We start from the raw sequence: 20,000 nt of genomic DNA on the forward strand, positions 1-20,000 counted from the left end.
GTATCACCTGCTGGGATACTGAACACACACACACACACACACACACACACACACACACACACACACACACACACACACACACACACACACACACACACACACACACACACTCTCTCTCTCTCTCTCTCTCTCTCTGGGCAGGATACAGGTAACAGTACATGAATGACCTTGGCCATGTGTCTCCCACAGGTGTGCCGTCACAACTTCCACACGCCGCTAAGGAAAGACAGCCATCATGTTACACGAGGTACCCTCCTTCAACACCGCGGACTACCTGGTGTTCACGGCCTCCCTTGTTATCTCTCTGGGTATTGGTAAGTGATTACAACACCTAGATTCTCCTCTTCCTCCTCCTCCTCCTCGTCCTCCTTATTCTTTTCGTTGCCTTATCTGGTATCTGGTGTCATCGTAATACTCTTACGTGAGTGATTATGTGACTCGTACCATTGGTCACTTTTGTCGCTAACGTATCAGTGCAATTACTTATCATTTTCTTCGTTGCGTAGAGTTACTGGCCTTAGGAAGTGTAAATTGTTAGCATTCCTGGAGCCAGGATCAATAAATTGCCAAATGGTCAGAAACATAATTTTTTTTTAGCAGCCGAGAGATGCTGTACCACTAAACTGTAAGAAAACACTACTCGATGCTGCTGCTGCCACATCGTCTCTGTTGTACGGTGGAGAGTCGTGGTTAGCTCACAGTATTAAATGAAGACCTAAAAGTAAACTCAAGTGGTAAAATTCTTTCGTTCTCGAGACTAAATATAAACTTTACTTCCCATCTGGAATAAAAAGTAGTTCAACCTCTGACTAATGTCTTTATACTAAACTACTATTTAGCATCTTTAAAATTCGAAATGCGGAAGAAGTGGTTAGTTTAAATGTGCTTGTCTGCCAAGGCTGTTACTAAATCTTGTTACCTGATACAGGTTATCGGCCTCTCCTCTCTGCCCGTCTATTATCTTACTTTCTCAGGCCTGCGAGCTCGTTGCTAAGAAAGCAGTTTATGTAGTACGCACATGAATATAGGAGGATAAGAAAGCAAGCAAACGCCATCGTCAAAAGCAACGTTAATCATGTGTGTCAGGATGCCACGTAATGTTGACGTGGACGTGCTGATGCATATCCTGTGGTCATAATGTGAGAGTCCCTATTCATAACTTGAGTTACTTATTAAGGCTCCCGAATCAGTAGAGATCTTTAAAGAGGATTTCAACAGTTACGAATTATGATGATAGGTTGATTTATTTGTAATTACATGACAGGAAATATAGTTGGCATTGATCTTCTCTTGTGACGTGATCGCCGGAAAAGTGATCGTGGAAGGTTGTGGCATGATGAGTCTCCACTAATAAGGGCTTACTTACATCAGTGAACATAGTCATACTCTCTGTATTCGTCATATGCAACGCATGGCTTGATTCCTGAAAATTAATAAGGAATTTTCATTCGTGGGAGGCGAAGGTCGCGTTGCGTTTGAGATCGATAGGTGGCTCTGTGTTCGCGTCAAGATTCTGCCTCAGGGCCGATGTCTCAGGCCAGTCCTGCAAGAAGACATTGACAGCAGTGGCAGCTGTAGTGCGTGCTTGGTCCGGCGTGGACTGACTTACGTTTATTCGTATTATGATCATCCCATTGTACTGTTCAATGGAAACGCTTGCGTACATGACCTGTGTAAATAGTTGTATATTTAAAATAATGATGATAATGATAATAATAATAATTTTAATAATGTTAATGATAATGATAATAATAATAATAATGATAATAATAATAGTAATAATAATAATAATAATAATAATGATAATAATAATAATAATAATAGTGATAATAATAATGATAATAATAATAATGATAAAATTAAATAGATAAATAGAAATAAGTAAATAAAACTTTCTTTAAGTTTCATTGTTTTTTGTTTTTATTGACTTGTTTTTGCTATGGTTTTCTTACACCGTTTCAATGTTTTCTTCTTCATTACTGAAGTTTTAGTTTGTAGAATCATTACATTGGTATAAAGTGGAAAAAATGTGTATGTTATTTAGTATGTGTATTTGTGCTTTCTGATCTTTCAATGAACTAATGATGAAGATATTCATTTATTTATTCTTTTTTTTAGGAAGTCTCACTTTATTTTTTTGCCTTGGTGTGGTTCAGGCTTCTACCACTGGTACAGGAGCCGCGGCAGGGACACCAAGGACTTCCTGATGGGGGGAGGCCACATGTCACCAATACCTGTATCTTTCTCCTTCGCGGCAGGTGTCATCTCCGCCGTCTCAATACTAGGTAAGGAACACAGCCACGCCCGTGACTATACATGACAGACACATCGGGCACGAAGGCACACTGCAGATGGGAGGAAGTTGTATCGGAAAGGCAGATGGAAAAGTGCGACGGGTGTCAGAAGGTGAAAAAAAAAAAAAGATCAGGCGAACAGTTCCTCACAGTGGAGACCAAATTGTTACCTTACATACGAAAGTTTTGGGAACTTCTCACGTCCCCTCGAAACAGAAGTAGACATTGGAACAAGTCCAACCGATAAAAATACTCAACAAACGACGGTGTGTGGTGTGTTAGACGTTCATGAAAGGCGAGTCTGTGGGAGCCAAAAAGTGAAACTGAGGAAGGAGTACCCAAGGTGGTCGTCGCTCGTTGCACTCAGTAAATAGAGCGAGACTACAAAGAGACGCCTCCACTTAATTAAAGAGGAGGGGATTGTTTCAAATAGTTTAACAAGTAGAGGGGAGAAAATGGGGCGGCAAAATGTGAAAGTGAAGGAAGAAGGAAATAAGGAAGAAGGGAAAGATAGGCAAACGTATACGTACTGGAGGAGATAGGAAAGAGATGTTAAGAAAGAAGACAAGGAAAGATACATCACAATCATATAAGTGCCTGTGTCACGATGCTTAATAGGGAGTGTACCCGGAGGAGAGAAGTGCAGAAAGTGTTGGGTCATTAGTGTGTGGCATTCACGTGTACCCAGTGCTCATACACTTGTGCCACTCCATGCCACTCGGAACACTGATAGGTCCTGTATGTATTTATAGACAGCAAGTAGGTGTTGAGTATTATTTATAGCATGCAAAGTGTTCCCAGTGATGCACGGCGGTAATACAACATTGATACCAACTAATAGGAGAGCAAAGAGTGACAGGAAAAGAAAGTTGGATTGAGTGTTTCACTGGAGAAACTGTAGATTGATCGAGGAGGGATGAATGAGCTGGAAGATAAATGTTGATCGATTGATTGAATCTCTGAGCCACAAGGGGATTATATATGATGTGGAGGAAAAGAAAAGAAAAGAAAGAAAGAAACTAGGACGAATATGGATATGCAGTTCCCTTCTACACCAGCAAAGGAAAATAGTAGAGAGAAACGTAGAAAGGGAGAAAAGGGAAGAGGGGAACGTACATACTAATAAGATTAATACCAAACAGCTGTTGGGTCAGTGGCGCGCGCACACACACACACACACACACACACACACACACACACACACACACACACACACACACACAATAGATAAGAAATGGTCAGAGAAAGGAGAAGAGAAGATTGAATAAGACAGGCGATAATGAGGCTGATTATTATGTACTTGACGCAAGATAAGTGGTGATAACCGAAATTATCATTATTAGTAGGAGTATTGGAAGTGGTATTAACCCCTTCAATGCTGAGACGCATCTTTTGGATATGATTAGACGACTTTATTTACATATTTTGGAAGGGCCTATGGAGGTCAGAAGATTAATAGCCGAAGCCTTCAATATTTTAATCCTCACCTACTAAGCGTTTCAGAGAGTTTGAGGGCACGTTTTTCTAGAATAACTTTGTAAGGAACACGCATATCATTATGAAATTTTGCCGCAGTGTATTTGACACCCTCCCCGAATATCCCAATGTGTCAAGAATCGTCAACAGTATATAATAATGGCACTTCTCCCTGTAAAAACAGGAGAAAGTCACTTATCCCTCACGAAGAAACGGACAAGTGGTGAGAAATGGTGACGTAGTACTATCTGTGACGTAGTAACAAGCTCCACCCACATAGTCCCTCCTCCTGCTCCTTCCCTCCCTCTCTTCCATCCCCCTCCTCATTTTTCCCTCCCTCCTCCCCTCCCCGTCTATGTATTCCCCTACCCTCTCTCTCTCTCTCTCTCTACGTCACCATTTTCTCACCACTTGTCCGTTTCTTCGTGAGGGATAAGTGACTTTCTGCTATTTTTATAGGGAGAAGTGCCATTATTATATACTGTTTACGATTCATAACACATTGGGATATTAGGGAGGGTGTCAAATACACTGCGGCAAAATTTCATAATGATATGCGTGTTCCTTACAAAGTTATTCTAGAAAAACGTGCCCTCAAACTTTCTGAAACGCTTTTTTTTTAGTAAGTTTCTGAAGCTGTATAAAATCACAAAATAGTAACCAGAATGGTCTATGGAAGTCAGAAGATTAATGGCCAAAGTCTTCAGAATTTTAATCCCCACATAATTTTCTGAAGCTGTATAAAATCATAAATTGTAACCAGAATGAATACGGAAACGGCGCATGGTACTGGAGTTAATAGTAGTAGTAGTAGTAGTAGTAGTAGTAGGGGTAATAGTAGTTTTAGTATTGGAAGTGGTATTAATAGTAATAGTAGTAGTAGTATTTGTAGTAGTAGTAGTAGTAGTAGTAGTAGTAGTAGTAGTAGTAGTTGTTGTTGTTGTTGTAGAAGAATTAGTTTATATAACTGTGATAATATTGTGCCATGACCTTTCCCAACAGACAGACAGTGGCCCATTCCCAAGTTAGCATACCATTTTAACTCACTCCCTGGCCCTCCCCCCACCTCTCTCTCACTCCACCCTCTCTCTGCCTCCCTCCCGCCGCCTTAGGTAACTCCGCCGAGATGTACTACTACGGCTCCCAGCTTTGGATGAACGTGATCGGCGTGATGATTGGCACAGCGTTCATCATGGCGGTGGTTATGCCTGTCATCTACCCGCTCAAGCTCATCACTATATATGGCGTGAGTGTATGGCAGGGATGTGTGTGTGTGTGTGTGTGTGTGTGTGTGTGTGTGTGTGTGTGCGTGTTTCTTCATTCTATTGATTGATGGATTTCTTTTCTTTTGTTTCTGTGTTGATTTTCTTTCCTTTTTCTAGTTTCCTTTTTCTTCTTTTAGTTTGTTTTCTTTCTCCTACTTTAGTTTATGTATTTATATGTGTATTTTGTTATGTGTGTGTTCGCAGATTTACCTTTCCTCCTTCCTTCGTTACTTCTCGTTCTTCCTATTCACCTTCACTTTCTAGTACTGCATCTTATATTCACCAAACACGAAGAATGCGAAATTCTATGTTTAGTCTGTCCTGAAAAGCACAATCAACCTTCATAGAAAACGACTTCCATAATTTGCAAATGTAAGGAATAACTCTCCTATCCTGTCCGCAGTACCTGGAATATCGCTGGGGGAACAGTCTGGTGCGGAAGCTTGCCTCTGTACTGCAGCTGATTAACCTTACCACCTACATGGGCATCGCACTGTACGCCCCGTCCCTTGCCATCTCCTCCGTCACCCCAATCTCCACAAACACCTCAGTGGTCGTGCTGGGAATTGTATGCGCTGTGTACGCCTCCATGGTAAGTGTGTGTGTGTGTGTGTGTGTGTGTGTGTGTGTGTGTGTGTGTGTGTGTGTGTGTGTGTGTGTGTGTGTTTGTTACCTGTCTTACCTATATATATTCATGTGGTCTTGTCTCGATATGCGTTTGTCCAATTTTTTTTTCCTCAATGTACGCGTCGTCAGTACCTCGCTAACTTACTGTGCTAACCCTGCAGGGCGGAGCAAAGGCAGTGGTGTACACGGACAACTTCCAGTCGGCCGTGATGTTGGCGGGCGTCATCATCGTCATCGTGCAAGGGTGCGCCGAGGTTGGGGGCGGGACTGCCTCCTGGGCCATTGATGCGCAGCATAACAGACTGGACTTCTTCAAGTGAGTCAGAGAGAGAGAGAGAGAGAGAGAGAGAGAGAGAGAGAGAGAGAGAGAGAGAGAGAGAGAGAGAGTTTCTATCTTTTTGCTGACTTGATTGCGTTTGCATCTATAAATGAAACAAAATAGTAATAATAATAAAGGTAGAAACTATTAACACCACATCGCAATTTCCTGTATGCATTGATACACACACACACACACACACACACACACACACACACACGAATACTTAATTCAGTCGCCTGCGGTAATCTTGCCAACACATTAGCGCCGTGCTTCCTTTGTTGTGTCGCATGCAGATAATTGCGAATTACCGACGCCCTCCCAGAAGCACCAGCCGGTAATTCGCATGCCGGCAGGAGAGGAGCGTGAAGAAAAAATAAATGAATAAATAAGACTAACAGACGCAGCTTTGTTATTGCACCGCCGCCTCTTGGGGAACGTTGATTAATTGTACTAGAAGATTCAATTTAGATACCTCGCTTCTTCTACATCCATTTAGTAAACTGCTCTAGTCTTAAGGTGCGGTAAGGAGTAATGAGAGAGAGAGAGAGAGAGAGAGAGAGAGAGAGAGAGAGAGAGAGAGAGAGAGAGAGAGAGAGAAAGCGTATTGTGAAACTCTTGTACCCTTATCTCGACTAGTTTCAAAGGCCAACGAGATGAATTGGCGGGTTTTCAAGTGTGTTTCTCCCGTTAAAATAGAAATCTTGTTAATCTGTCCCTAGCGAGAGAGAGAGAGAGAGAGAGAGAGAGAGAGAGAGAGAGAGAGAGAGAGAGGCCTCGTATACTCCAAAACTAACTTACGGAAAGAGAAGAACGGAGTCACAATTTGCAAGGAAGGAAGTTTAGGAAGTTTAGGCCGCGTTGATAATATTTTCGGTGTGAACTTGGGCAATAACGTTACTTCGTCCCTCACCAACTTCTACACCAGACGCCCCCGCCCACCTTTCACCCTCTCAACCAATCCACTCCCACCAATACCCGCCCCCCCTATGTGTCATATTTTTGTACCATACCACTTCAACTCTTATCCTATCTTCCTTCTATAGAGCGGGAGACTTAGGCACAGTGGTACTTCTCGCGGTGTAGCTAAGTGTTCCATAGTGGTGTTGTGCTGGAGGAATCTTAACAATGCCCCTCTTTTTTTTTTTTTTTTTTTTGGTACATTTTCTCAAACTGTGCAACATAATTTTGTCTCTATGTTGGCGGCGGCTTAACACGGCGTAATAGTTGTAATCCGCTTTTTCTCTCGCTCCTTATCCTTCTACTTCTGCTGTTTTTTTTTTTTTCTTAATTTTTTTCCTCTGCTTCTTACCTCCTCTACTATTCTTCCTTTCCATCGTACATCTCAGACCTTTTTTTTCATATCCTTTCTCCCCCCTCCTCCTTTTTTCTTTTCTTCTTCTCTTCTTCTCCGTCTTCCTCTTTCTTCTCCTTCCTTTACTTTTCATCCTACAGTTATATCCTTTTCATTTTATTTTCTAGCTCTCTTATCTCATACGTTCTTTTTTTTTTTTTTTAACACTATAGGTGTATAGTTGCAGCAGACACTCTTGTTGTATTGGTATGTGTTCTATCTATGTATTTCTATGTATAACTCTTCCTCCTCCTCTTCCTCCTCCTCCTCCTCCTCCTATACATAGTCCTAAAAAGTAGTATACAATAGTCACCAAACATTTTTCATGGTGCGAATTTCCTTGTATCTTATGTATTTCTATGTATATCTTACCCTTCTTTTATATTCCTCTTTTTTCCCCTCCGTCTTCTTACTCCTCCTTCATTTCTATATAACTCTTACCCTTCTCTTATACTCCTCTTTTCCTCCTACTCCATTTCAATATATCTCTTAACCTTCTTTTATGCTCCTCCTTTTTCCCTTCCACTTCCTTCTCCTCCTTCCTTCTCTTCCCCGTAAGTAATCACCGTTCTTCTCTCTTCCCAGCTGGAGCACGGACCCGTTGGAGCGTCACACGCTTATGAACGTCCTCATCTTCGGTGTCTACTTCACTTTCTCCACCACCGGCTTTTCCCAGGCACAGTACATGCGATGGGCCTCCGTGAACACCCTCCAGCAGTCCTACCTGTGAGTAGAGAGAGAGAGAGAGAGAGAGAGAGAGAGAGAGAGAGAGAGAGTTGAAAAATGTGTGTTGTCTATAATAACTACTGTCTTGATTTAATTTTCTTTCAAGTGATTGGCGGAAGTGAAGAGCAAACATTCTTCTTCATCTTCTTGCTCTCCCTCGCCACTATTCTCGCCCAGAACACACGCGGCTCTTGGGGTTTGTTTTGAATCTGATTTACTAGTTTTTTTTTTTTTTTTTTCTCTTTCTTGCTTCACTCCTCGGTGTCGGTCTTAATCTGTTTTTGTTTTGTTGCATATTTTCTCTGTAAAGGAAAAAGAGGAATGACAAGGATGGAGAGAGAGAGAGAGAGAGAGAGAGAGAGAGAGAGAGAGAGAGAGAGAGAGAGAGAGATTAATTAATTGACTGATTAGTTATTGCCCTCAAATCTATATACATAATTAATAGATGATTAATGATTTTCACGAAGTCTGCGTCCATTGAACAAGAAAAAAAGTGTCCTATGAATCTGTACATTCGATTAATTATTTGATTTTTATATAGTAAGAAATTATAAGCAGCGGTACAACCAGAGAGAGAGAGAGAGAGAGAGAGAGAGAGAGAGAGAGAGAGAGAGAGAGAGAGAGTGTCCAGCTAGGTGTGGTATAAGTGCATTGTTTACACAGGTTCGGTTGGCTGTGTCTCGTACTTTTCACCACGCTAGCCACGTCCGCCGGGAAAATACATTTGTTTTTCCTGTCCGGGTCTTGTCACATTTATCTTCGTGGTTGGCCTGCAGAGTTCCGTGCGTTCGTTGGTGTGTGCGTGCGTTCGTTCGTTAGTTAGTTAGCTAGTATGTTAGTGTGTCTGTTCGCTCGTGTTTATGTATGTTGTTATTAATATGTAGTTGACGGTATGTATTGTTGTTGTTGTTGTTGTTGTTGTTGTTGTTGTTGTCTTCACTTCCTACTCTTCGATCTTCCTCCTTCTCTTCCTTCTTTCTTTCTTTCTTAACTTACTTATTTTTTCCGTTCATATGATTTTCTTGTTCTTTGATTATCTGAAGGGTGAATATTGAGAGAGAGAGAGAGAGAGAGAGAGAGAGAGAGAGAGAGAGAGAGAGAGAGGAAACTTTGAAATAAATCTATATCAAGGGAAGAAGAGCGAGATATATAATTTGCCAGTGTCCTTAGCGAGCGTCAGCAGAGAGGAAAGAAGAGCAGAAAGATACGCACGGAGGAGGAAAGTTGAGTCTCCTTTATCTCACTCACTTGGTTTTCCTGTAAAACTTCCAGTGAACGTGACTGAAAGGGGAAAAAAAAGCAGGTTCAAGTTTTTATTGAGCTCTCTTTCCTTTCCACGAGTACAGACATTAGTTTACACAGTCATTTTGTAGTTTCGTATTCAGTAATGCATTGTCCTCTCAATATAACATTATTTTTTTTGAAAGATCGCAAGAAAATACGTAGTTAGGTTATGACAAATGTTTCTTCTGTTAATGATGCAGAAATCTTTGTTAATCTGTCACTAGAAACATAGAAACACTCTTAAAAACCCGTGTAACTTCAGCTACTCTTCTAAAAGTATAGTGAAGACACGACGTAGAAATGTTTGAGAGTATGGACCTATATATTTCGTTTCAGAGTTTGTACATTTTGAATAACTTAAGCCTAACAGTTGCAGATTTCAGTGCCATATGATCCGTATAACCTTTCATCATTTTCGCAGTCTCAATCAGTTACATATTTCAATACCATATGATCCGTATAACTACAGTGCCTATATATACCTTTCATCATTTTCTCACCCAACTTTGTGTCTGTGTGTTGCAGCGTGATGGTGGTGGGATCAATTGGTCTGGTTGGGTTGTGGTCACTCATCAACTACTCCGGCCTGGTAGTGTACTCCGTTTACGCTGACTGTGACCCGCTTAGTGCCAACTACATCGAGAAAATTGACCAGGTAAGCAAGCAGTGATCAGGCGACCGCCACACTCACCTTTACCTGTGGCCTGTTGGAGTATTACAAGGGATTTGAGACATTCCTGATAAATAAAAGAAATTATAAGAAATTTCACACGACAGCAGTTCAGAATTTAATGTTTACGTGGCATTATCTCCGCAGATTCTCATGTACTTCGTGGCGGACAAGCTTGGTTACCTGCCTGGCATCCCCGGTCTGTTCGTGGCGGCCATCTACAGCGGCGTCATGAGGTATTGTACTGAGAGAGAGAGAGAGAGAGAGAGAGAGAGAGAGAGAGAATCATAATAATAAAGGTTACCCCACTTGACACTCTCTCTCTCTCTCTCTCTCTCTCTCTCTCTCTCTCACCACTGTTCATTCACTGGGGGCGCGTCTCCCTCCACTACACCGCACATTTATTTTCCGCCTCACCGCCACGTCTCATAAATTTGTGATTTTTCCTAGTGGTGTATGTATATTTTTTTGCCTTTTGCATAATCATCAAATACTTAAATGTCGGTACTAAGTATGTTTTCACTTTTAACGACCCTCTTCCCCTTTCCCCCTCTCTCTCTCTCTCTCTCTCTCTCTCTCTCTCTCTCTCTCTCTCTCTCTCTCTCTCTCTCTCTCTCTCTCTCTCTCTCTCTCTCTCTCTCTCTCTCTCTTTTAGGCCTCTCATATCAGAAACAAACTGTCCCTCCATTTATATAGACCTCCATTCATTTATCATTTCATCTTACAATTTTTTTTCATTCCTTTACTTTAATTGTGGTTAATTTTCGTCAACAGCTCCGTATCGTCGACCCTGAACGCGCTGTCAGCCATGGTGTGGAAGGACCTGCTGGAGCCACTCAGTATGTTCGCTAAGGTGTCCGAGGAGAAGGCCAAGAACATCAACATTTTCATTTGTAAGTGTACCAGTGTGTCGGTTTGGGAAGGGGGGGAGAGAGGAGTGCGAGGCTAGGGGGCTAAGGAGGCCACTGTTCTCTATCACCAACTATTGAAGTATTTATAGTTTGGTTGGCAATCATTACCGAAGCGGCATGTGTCTATTAACGCCTGGGTGACATTTAGTGAGAGAGAGAGAGAGAGAGAGAGAGAGAGAGAGAGAGAGAGAGAGAGAGAGCACCACAAGACGTTAGCGTGTTAAATATCATGTTAGCGGCGGGGAGTCCTTACGAGGCGGGATGAGTGTTAACTGATTCTCTATTGAGTATAGTTTGCCCTGTAGAGGCGTGTGGTTGCTGTGGTGGAGGTGTCCGGCTGTGTGGCGGCGGTACGTCGTGACAAGGCTTGTTAGTGGCCTTGTTTTGCACTGGTTAAATATATAATCGATGTCTTTCGTTGCGCCTCCATCCTTCCCTACCATTCCTCCCTGCATCCCTTCCCATCCCTCCCGTCAGTTATTTACGAGCGCCATGTCCTGTGTATTTCTGTCTCTGGTTTTTTTTTTTTATCTCGTTTAGGTAATTTTTTAAAGTGAAATTCTTATCGTTGCACCATTTTTCACGGCGTTTTTTTTTTTTTTTTTATTATTCTCTCTTTGACGTTTATTGTTTTTTTCTGGTCACTTAGCGTCACCTCTGCTGACATATTTACAACTACAGGCTCCGGCCAACCTCATACCTCCAACCCTAACCCGCCTCCGTCACGTCACCCAAAGCTCCTGTAACACCCAAAACTTTGTAAGTCTTTTCTTCGCATCCCTTTTAATACCTGGCACCGTCTATACCTGAGAAACTGTAGCCAGGTCACTGGGAGGGAGGAGGTTTGGAGGTGAACTGTTTTGAAATCCCCAGTGTGTACGTTTTGAGCCGAGATCGAAGGCGGGATTCCGGAGCTTCGAGCGTCACAATCACTTACTACTGGTTAGCCGGCCTCATTACTTAAAGCCCCTCGCACACATTGTTGGGTAGGCAAGAGTTAGAATGTGCTCAAGGACTCTCTGAAGCTTTTAGCTCTGATTCAATTCACAGGCGGAAATTAAATTGGGATCAGTCGATCACTTTGCTGAGTCGCCTAAATGAAACCAGAACACAAAGCGTTGTATAATGGCTTGACATGACTGGCTCTGAGGGATTTCAGCAATTGTGTTAAGAAGACGAACACGAACAGCAGGCAGTCAGCGAACGACCATTTACTCCATTCGTCTGTCAATTAACCAGACCTAGGAGGCTTTCATGCACACACAGCTTCCACGGCACGAGGTGTGTCAAAAATGTGCCTATGTTGGGGATGGGAACAGACAGTAATATCAACACTAGCCACTCGCCCCCGACACTTGTTGGTTTATACAGGTATAATTATGTAGCGACTCTTGTGAGCATTATCAGGTATCTCAATGACGCACCATAACGCCCGCCACCGTCACTGGCTCGTCTTTCCCTAGCTGTGTTCATCATACAACATGGTGTCACCATCTTCACTCATCACGCTACCTTACTTACTCTTCTGCTTCTCTTACCTTAAATTTGATATAGAGTTTTTTGTTTTTATTTTTCTCTAGTTCGTTTTTTCCTCCTCCATCTTTGTTGCTCTTCCTCCTCTTCTCTTTTCTCTCTTTTACATCTCTTCTCTTTCCTTCTTTCTCTTTTTTTTCCCTTTCTATATCCTTTCTCTCTTCCCTTAATTCCCTTTCCGGTCTTCTCGTATGCTAGCCGACTTTCCTCCGCACCGCCAGACGTGAGGACACTACCCAAGGAGCGAGATCGAGTGAAATTATCAGGGGGACGAATCTTGACTCCTTCTGCACCTCTTAAACTAATTAAATCTACCTGGACGTCTCAACTGAACTATTTTCCAGATGTGGAGGGTACACCTGGTGCCCTCTCTCTTCTTTCTTCTCTTTCCTGTTTCTTCCTTCGATATTTTTCCATTTACATCCTTCTCTTCTTCCTCCGTCTCTTTGCTCACCTAACTCTCCTTTCCTTTCTTTTCCCATTTTCTGTATCAAAAGTAATGTAAGAGTCGAGAAAATACAAGAAATTACAGATATTGTTTTGTATTTTGTGGGTTTTGCAACTAGCGTGTCGAAAAAGTTGTGTGTAGGGCTGATATTACTGTGCATTCTGTCTGGAAACCCCGCCAAAAGTCAAGATCGGTGAAGAAATTATAATGTATTCAGTAATTTAGAGGGATGATTGATTTTTTGTTGTTGTACATTTGTGAGTAGATGAAGGAATTAGTGGATGGTTTGATTATCTCTCTCTCTCTCTCTCTCTCTCTCTCTCTCTCTCTCTCTCTCTCTCTCTCTCTCTCTCTCTCTCTCTCTCTTTGCGGGAAATAAACAGCAGCACGTAGTGTGTAAGACTCGTTAAAAAAGTAGTGAGGTGAGACAACAGGTGGTGTGTGTGTGTGTGTGTGTGTCACGGGCGGTTGGTGGCGGCTTGTCACGGGTGGGGACGCGTGGTTAACAGACTCATTAAAGGGGAAAAAAGGAAAGGAATCCGTGCGTGGCTCGTGATGTAGTTTTTAGCGAAGGAAACAAGATATAGAGGGTGAAAATTTGTAGTTTTAGATTGGTGAGGTTGGGGTGTGTTTTTGCTTTTGTCTCTCTCTCTCTCTCTCTCTCTCTCTCTCTCTCTCTCTCTCTCTCTCTCTCTCTCTCACAATTAACCCGTTTTCTTGGTTTTTCTTGGTTTTTCTTTGCTTCCTTTCACACAATTCATATTTTCGTTGGTCTGTCATCTTCGTTACACACTTAATACTATTTTCTCCTCAGCGGCGGTGTCTGGCGTTGTGGCCGTGGGCGTGGGCGTACTGGCTGGCTCCATGGGAGGGCTCGTGCAGGTCACCTATGCCCTTGGTGGCGCCCTTGCTGGCCCTATCTGTGGCATCTTCCTCTCTGGTATCCTTTGCCCCTGGGTGAAGCAGACGGTACGTGTGTGTGTGTGTGTGTGTGTGTGTGTGTGTGTGTGTGTGTGTGTGTGCGCGCGCGTGTGTGTGTTTGTGTTCTTATGAGTGTTATTATTTCGCTGGGTTACTTTCGCGTCTCCTCATCTCCTGACCTCACCCTGCAGAGTGTGTGTCTGGCCAGTCTCTTAGCCCTTGCCTTCAACATGTGGGTGGTGATGGGCAGCTTCCTCTATGCTCCGGGTCCCACCAAGCTGCCCCTCTCCGTGGAAGGCTGCTACAACAACTTCACCACCATCGCCTCCACCACCACAGACATCACCACCACCACCTTTGTCTCCTCCACCACCCACTTTCCTGAGTAAGGGTTGAGTCTGTTCTTCAGTGACCTAATCCCATATTTTTGGTACAATTTTTCTTGTTATTATGTACATACCATTCTATCATTCGTGTCTGCTCTTCGCTCTGGCCTGCCTGTCAGTCTCCCTTCCCTCACCATGCATATTCCTTCCGCCCGCGTGACCACAACACTCCGCATCTCACTGCTGGGATGTTTGCTGCGCTCTCACTCATGGTATGCCAGCTTTATCACGATTACTCTGTGCTGTAGAAAAAAAATGTCATGCTCTGGTTTGAGTCATCGGTGCAGCAGCAACTGTGTCAACTCATGACCTGCTCGTCTTTGCATACCCTTGACACATCCTTTAGTATATCCTGCCCCGTTGCCTCCACGCAAGACGCGGTTTTTTTTTTTTTTTTTATACGGTAAGGCCTATAGCGCCTGTAGGCACACTTGAAGAGTGTATGGGAAGCGCTGTTCAGCTTCCGCCTATTAGTGGTGCAGGCAATTTTATTTATAGTGGTACCCATATTAGGGCCCATATCACCGCCCAAGCTCATCTTGAGTGTAACCACCTAGAACCTGGGTATCATGGTGATATGTAGGTAACTGCTTACTCCAGGCAGTCCTGATGCAAGGAACTTCCTGCTCTTGGCTGTTCATATAACACATGTAGCAGTTTATTTACGTGTTCACTGTTTGTGTTTCCCACTAAGTCTCGTCTATTTGTTCCTTTATAACTTTATAACTTTAGATTCAAATATTTAACTATGATCTGAATTGCAGATATCATTATAATTACTGGTTCCGAAATATTTGCGAACTGTAAATTGATTTTAATTGCATAAAATGTTTTTGGTGGGGCTTCCCAGCATCAAATAAACTCTCGTGCCAAACTCTTGTCCCGCGTGGCTGACTATGCACATCGCCTCTCGTCTAGACGTGTTGTGGTGTTGTGAAGTGAATAATGGCGGCTGCTGGCCTACACTCGATGTGATTTTATTGATACTTAAATAATTTCCCGTGTTTCATTCATTATTGTCATAGTTTCACGTAAACCAAACTTGAACAATAGACTACAATAGTGATTACAACCATTATCTTTTTTCCAAGATTCATTCACAAAAGATTGCAAAACGCGGAATGTTGCAATTAATCACAGTAAATGACATACTCGTAGTAGTAACAAGTTCTTGGAGGCGAGGCGCACCGCTGCGTCTGACCAGCGAGGCTCAAGACACAGCAGTCAGGAAGAACATTCCTTTAAAAACTTTCCACCTTGCACACATTTGCTTGTCTTTGTTCATTTATCTTTTCCGTTTCCACTCGACGCGCGAAATATAACCGGTTTCTAGAGGCCATCTCTCACTCAACAGGTGCAGTCAGATGCACGCCTCTTGTTTCTCCCGGCTTTTAGCGAAGCCTCAAAGCGCATCATTCACACGCTCCAGAATATTCTATACTTTCTTCTTACCTCAGATTACCGCTCCCTTCCTCTCCTCAGCGCCAGGCTTGCCTTCTCGTTTTCTGGAAAGCTTTATAGTGGCATAACTTCTCTCAGAGCTTATTTTCTGATTCAGAATACTTGATGCCTTAAGAGAGTGTGTGCGCAGTTGAGGTGTAGATATTTACTAAGGGTCAAGAAAAATGTTTAATTTCTCAAGTAAAGTCTAGTTTGACCTATTACCTATGTGATAACACAGGAGGAGGAGGAAGAGGAGGGAGATCTTATCAACATTTCATCATTAACAATAATTACACAGACGCAAAAAAAAAAAAAAAAAAAAAAATATCGGAGAAAAACGAAATTTTGAACAAACTCATCATCCTCCACCTGGAACTCAATCAACACAAACTAACTATAAGCTCCAACCACCCCTTCACCTCTGCCTTGAACCAACTCGTCAGTCTGCCTCTCGACGCTGCAAGCTCTGGAGGATACACAGATACACTTGTCACCCTCTCTCATGCTTGCCTTCTCTCTTCACCTGCAGGGATGACGAGGTGTTCCCGCTATACAAACTCTCCTATTGCCTGTACGGAGCGATAGGCACCCTCACCACTGTCGTCCTGTCCACCTTGTTCTCCTGCATTTTTGGTGAGTTCTGAGGGTGAGGAAGCCACGGATAGGGATAGGGAGTCTGTGCTGGCTATTGGGAAAGGCATGGTTAAGTAGAGGGAGTGGGTAGTGTGTAATGTGGGTGGGTGGGAGCTAGTGATCAAGGGGGTCGTGTATTCGAAGGTTTTATGTTCATAGCTACACTAGAAATTGTTTGTTGAAGTGTTTGCTTGCTTGGCGTATGGTTGTAGTAGTAGTAATAGTAGTAGTAGTAGTAGTAGTAGTAGTAGTAGTAGTAGTAGTAATAGCAGTAGTAGTAATAGTAGTAATAGCTTAGTAGTAGCAGTAATAGTAGCAGCAATCATTTCATAATACTCGATAACTAAACCAATGTCTATCTTCTCACTGTGCAGGGTTCGAGTCCCCCGCCAACGTGCCAGTGTCCTCTGTCAACAGGACTTGCCTCAGGTTCTACTGCTGGGTCAGGCGGGAGGAGATGCCCACCTACAAGCCCCGAGCTGCGCCCCACTACCAGACACAACCGGACGATGTCAACTCCATCATCGTCACCGACATGACCAAGATCGACTCAGGAAAGCACCAAATTGAATCCGGAATCATGAAGAAGCCACAGAGTCCGAGTTCAGACACGCCAGGCTGTGACAACCCGCAGCCAGTTGGGGACTTCTTGTGAGGAGACACCGCCGCTCCCTCGTGGTGATGTGAGGAGACTTAATGGGAGCGGGGCACATATACTTGTATATATAGAGAGAGGAAGTGCTTTGTGTGTGTGTGTGTGTGTGTGTGTGTGTGTGTGTGAGAGAGAGAGAGAGAGAGAGAGAGAGAGTGTATTCCGACCATAATTTTGGTCAGGCATCTCAGTCGACCAGTATAAACTCTTGCTCAACAAAGTGCAAATAATTTCCTCATGCAATGTTGTGTTGATCCTGTTTCAGTGTTTTTGATAACTGTTTTTTCGTCATTTTGATACAGATTATATTAGATAAAAAGTTAACTCACTCACAAATTACTTCTAGGTACGAAAGCTCGGCTGTGAAGGGAGAGGGAAGTCATTGTTGGTTTCGTCTTGAAATACACAAGCTGTAGCACAAATACACACTATTTATACTGTTGTTTGTATGACATATTGTATAAGTTAAGAGTAAGAAGTATCGTTATATATGATGCTATAGAGAAATACATTTTTTATTCAAATCGGTACAATGGATGATTGTTAATAGCCTTGTGAGCGGTGGGTTACTCTGCCACTAGGGCAATCATGTTCGCTGGGTCAGTCATTCTGACGAATCCATGGTCCACGCCCGCTTCTTCCATTGCTCCTAGTGCTTTCCATCCAAGCGCCTCCCAGGTACAGTAGCCGGCGCGCCTGGTGGGAATCTTGTGGCTCAGTTTCGAGTCCGGGTTCGAGCAGCAGGTGCACAACTCGTCGATGAATAGATACCTGGGGAAACTAAGGAAGGTACACTGTGGATACCTAGATGTCATGGTGGCTCTGTGTCCGTGGTGAGAGATGAGCGCTGAGGCCACGCTCAGGTTTAGTGCAGGTCCTTAACTTTATCTCTTATCTTAAATTATCCTCAGAGGTCATTGTTATCGTACGCTGCCTGGCCTGTGGCTGTGAAAATGGACATAAGAACACACTAAGGGGAAATATGTATTAAGACTATTACCGATACATTCCACGTGTTATGATAATCACGTATTTATAGGAGGAGGTAGTAGACACCTACCGAAATGTTAATTTACTCCCAGCGAGGACTAGTAGCACTAGTTCAGGGGGTGCTGTGAACCTTCCATTAAAGCTAGTTGTGGTCTCTATGAACGTTTCCCTGTGTCTCACAACTCAAGGGAGCAGTCACAGTCTGCCCTCTAAAGACAACTCTCCTACTCCGCTCAAAACTACATGCACTTACCACACACACACCCTTCACTTAAGAAAATGGCGATTTCAAACCTAACCTTGTAGTCCCCTTTTGGGGGAGGGGACCAGAAATGCCCCCAGGTCGGACTCCTCTCTTGACGACGACCCCAAATGTCTTGACACCTCCCTCAACTTTTTCTACATTAACTTCTGCAACATTCGCGGTCTTAGATCTAATTTTCAATCTGTGGAACACCACCTCTCCTCTACTAAACCTCATCTTCTTTTCCGTACCGAAACACAGCTGTCTGAAGCAACTGACAGTAGCCCCTTCTCTGTTCCCTCCTCCTTTCTCTATTCTCATTTTCGTTCCAAAGTTGGATGTTGCGTCTATGTGCGCGACAAATTAACTTGCTCTCGTGCCCACACTCTTGAATCTTATTAGTTTTCCACCATCTGGCTTAGACTCAACAGTCATTCTCTAACTAAATTTATCTGTGCTGTCTACCTCTCCCCTAACTCCTCTGACTATAGTAAATTTTTTTACTATTTATCTTCCAAAGTGACACTCAACTGTCTTCCTCTTCCACATTGAATACCCTCGGTCTGTCCTTTACTCATAATCTTAACTGGAAACTTCACATCTCATGTCTTGCTAAAACAGCTTTTATGAAATTAGGCTTTCTGCAGCGTCTCCGCCAGTTTTTCTCGCCCCTCCAACTGCTAACTCTGTATGTACATGGGTCTTATCCGCCCTTTATGGAGTACTCTTCGCATGTTTGGGGGGAGGGGGGTTCCACTCACACTTTTATTAGATAGGGTGAAATCAAAAGCTTTTCGTCTCATCAACTCCTCTGACTGACTGTCTTCAGCCTCTTTCTCACCGCCGAAATGTTGCATCCCTTTTTATCTTGTGTTGCTATTTTCATGCTAACTGTTTTATTGATCTTGCTAACTGCACGCCTCCCCTCCCCCTGCGACCTCGCTGCACAAGGTTTCTTCTTCCTCTCATCCCTTTTCTGCCCAACTCTAACTCAAAAGTTAACCAGTACTCTCAATCATCCATACCTTTCACTGGTAAACTCTGGAACTCCCTGCCTGCTTCTGTATTTCCGTCTTCCTACGACTTGACTTCTTTTAAGAGAGGTGTCAAGACATTTGCTCCCTAATTTTGGATAACCCTTCTTATCTTTTAGAGAACCAGCATCAAGTGGGCCTTTTTTTCAAACAATGAATCAATGATCAGCCCTTGGCTGATCTTCTCTCCTACATAAAAAAAAAAAAAATGGATTGAAACAATAGTGAGACATAAAGAATAGAAAATAACTTGCTTGACAGAGAATGGAAAAGAAACAACGGCGAAACACATAAAGAGAAATAATTGTGAGAGAAACAGAGAGGAAAGAAACAATAATGAGGCAGGAAAAGGAAAAATATAAAAATAACAAGACAGAGAAAGGAAAATGAAAATGAACTTCCAATAGACTTAGCATGATGAAGGTGGCGAGTGAGGGTGTTTCAATATGGCGGCCACCTTACACACACCCGTTGGAGACTGCCGCTCTGTTTTAAAGCTCAGCGCTGCCAAGCAAGAGTTTGTTTACATTGCGTGATATGAGCCCGTCTGATCAGTCTTTACTCGCTCCCTGCGTCGCACTAGACAGCCCGCAAAGAATAATGAATCAGCCAAGGTAAGACAAAAGAGGTGAGCGTTTGCTTTAATGATCCTGATGACTTTTGCTGCAACGCTGATGACAGAAAGGAGTGTCAATGTGTGCTGTGTTAGGCCATCGTGTGTGTGTGTGTGTGTGTGTGTGTGTGTGTGTGTGTACTCTGGTTATAAGCGACACTGCGCCTATTTCTCTAA

The 20,000-nt window shown here is 43.1% G+C and overlaps 2 protein-coding genes across 3 annotated transcripts in view; both read left to right on the top strand.

Moving 5' to 3' along the window:
* Nucleotides 1-17,475, top strand: part of LOC123511221 (sodium-coupled monocarboxylate transporter 1-like) — a 32,157-nt gene extending 14,682 nt beyond the window's left edge. For both annotated transcript variants that reach the window (XM_045266918.1, XM_045266917.1), the window contains exons 2-14: nt 190-314; nt 2,157-2,285; nt 4,883-5,016; nt 5,439-5,627; nt 5,824-5,978; nt 7,921-8,061; nt 9,871-10,000; nt 10,163-10,251; nt 10,790-10,908; nt 13,722-13,876; nt 14,020-14,213; nt 16,187-16,290; nt 16,665-17,475. In XM_045266918.1, coding sequence (XP_045122853.1) covers nt 236-314; nt 2,157-2,285; nt 4,883-5,016; nt 5,439-5,627; nt 5,824-5,978; nt 7,921-8,061; nt 9,871-10,000; nt 10,163-10,251; nt 10,790-10,908; nt 13,722-13,876; nt 14,020-14,213; nt 16,187-16,290; nt 16,665-16,945 — 1,899 coding nt within the window. In that variant the 5' untranslated portion in view covers nt 190-235 and the 3' untranslated portion in view covers nt 16,946-17,475. The remainder of the gene's footprint in view (nt 1-189; nt 315-2,156; nt 2,286-4,882; nt 5,017-5,438; nt 5,628-5,823; nt 5,979-7,920; nt 8,062-9,870; nt 10,001-10,162; nt 10,252-10,789; nt 10,909-13,721; nt 13,877-14,019; nt 14,214-16,186; nt 16,291-16,664) is intronic.
* A 2,259-nt stretch (nt 17,476-19,734) lies between these two features.
* The window catches only part of LOC123511223, a 43,889-nt gene continuing 43,623 nt past the window's right edge, over nt 19,735-20,000 (top strand). The window contains exon 1 of the mRNA XM_045266920.1: nt 19,735-19,824. Coding sequence (XP_045122855.1) covers nt 19,748-19,824 — 77 coding nt within the window. The 5' untranslated portion in view covers nt 19,735-19,747. The remainder of the gene's footprint in view (nt 19,825-20,000) is intronic.

The sequence above is a fragment of the Portunus trituberculatus genome, chromosome 31 (assembly GCF_017591435.1).
Source record: "Portunus trituberculatus isolate SZX2019 chromosome 31, ASM1759143v1, whole genome shotgun sequence".
Taxonomy (NCBI): domain Eukaryota; kingdom Metazoa; phylum Arthropoda; class Malacostraca; order Decapoda; family Portunidae; genus Portunus; species Portunus trituberculatus.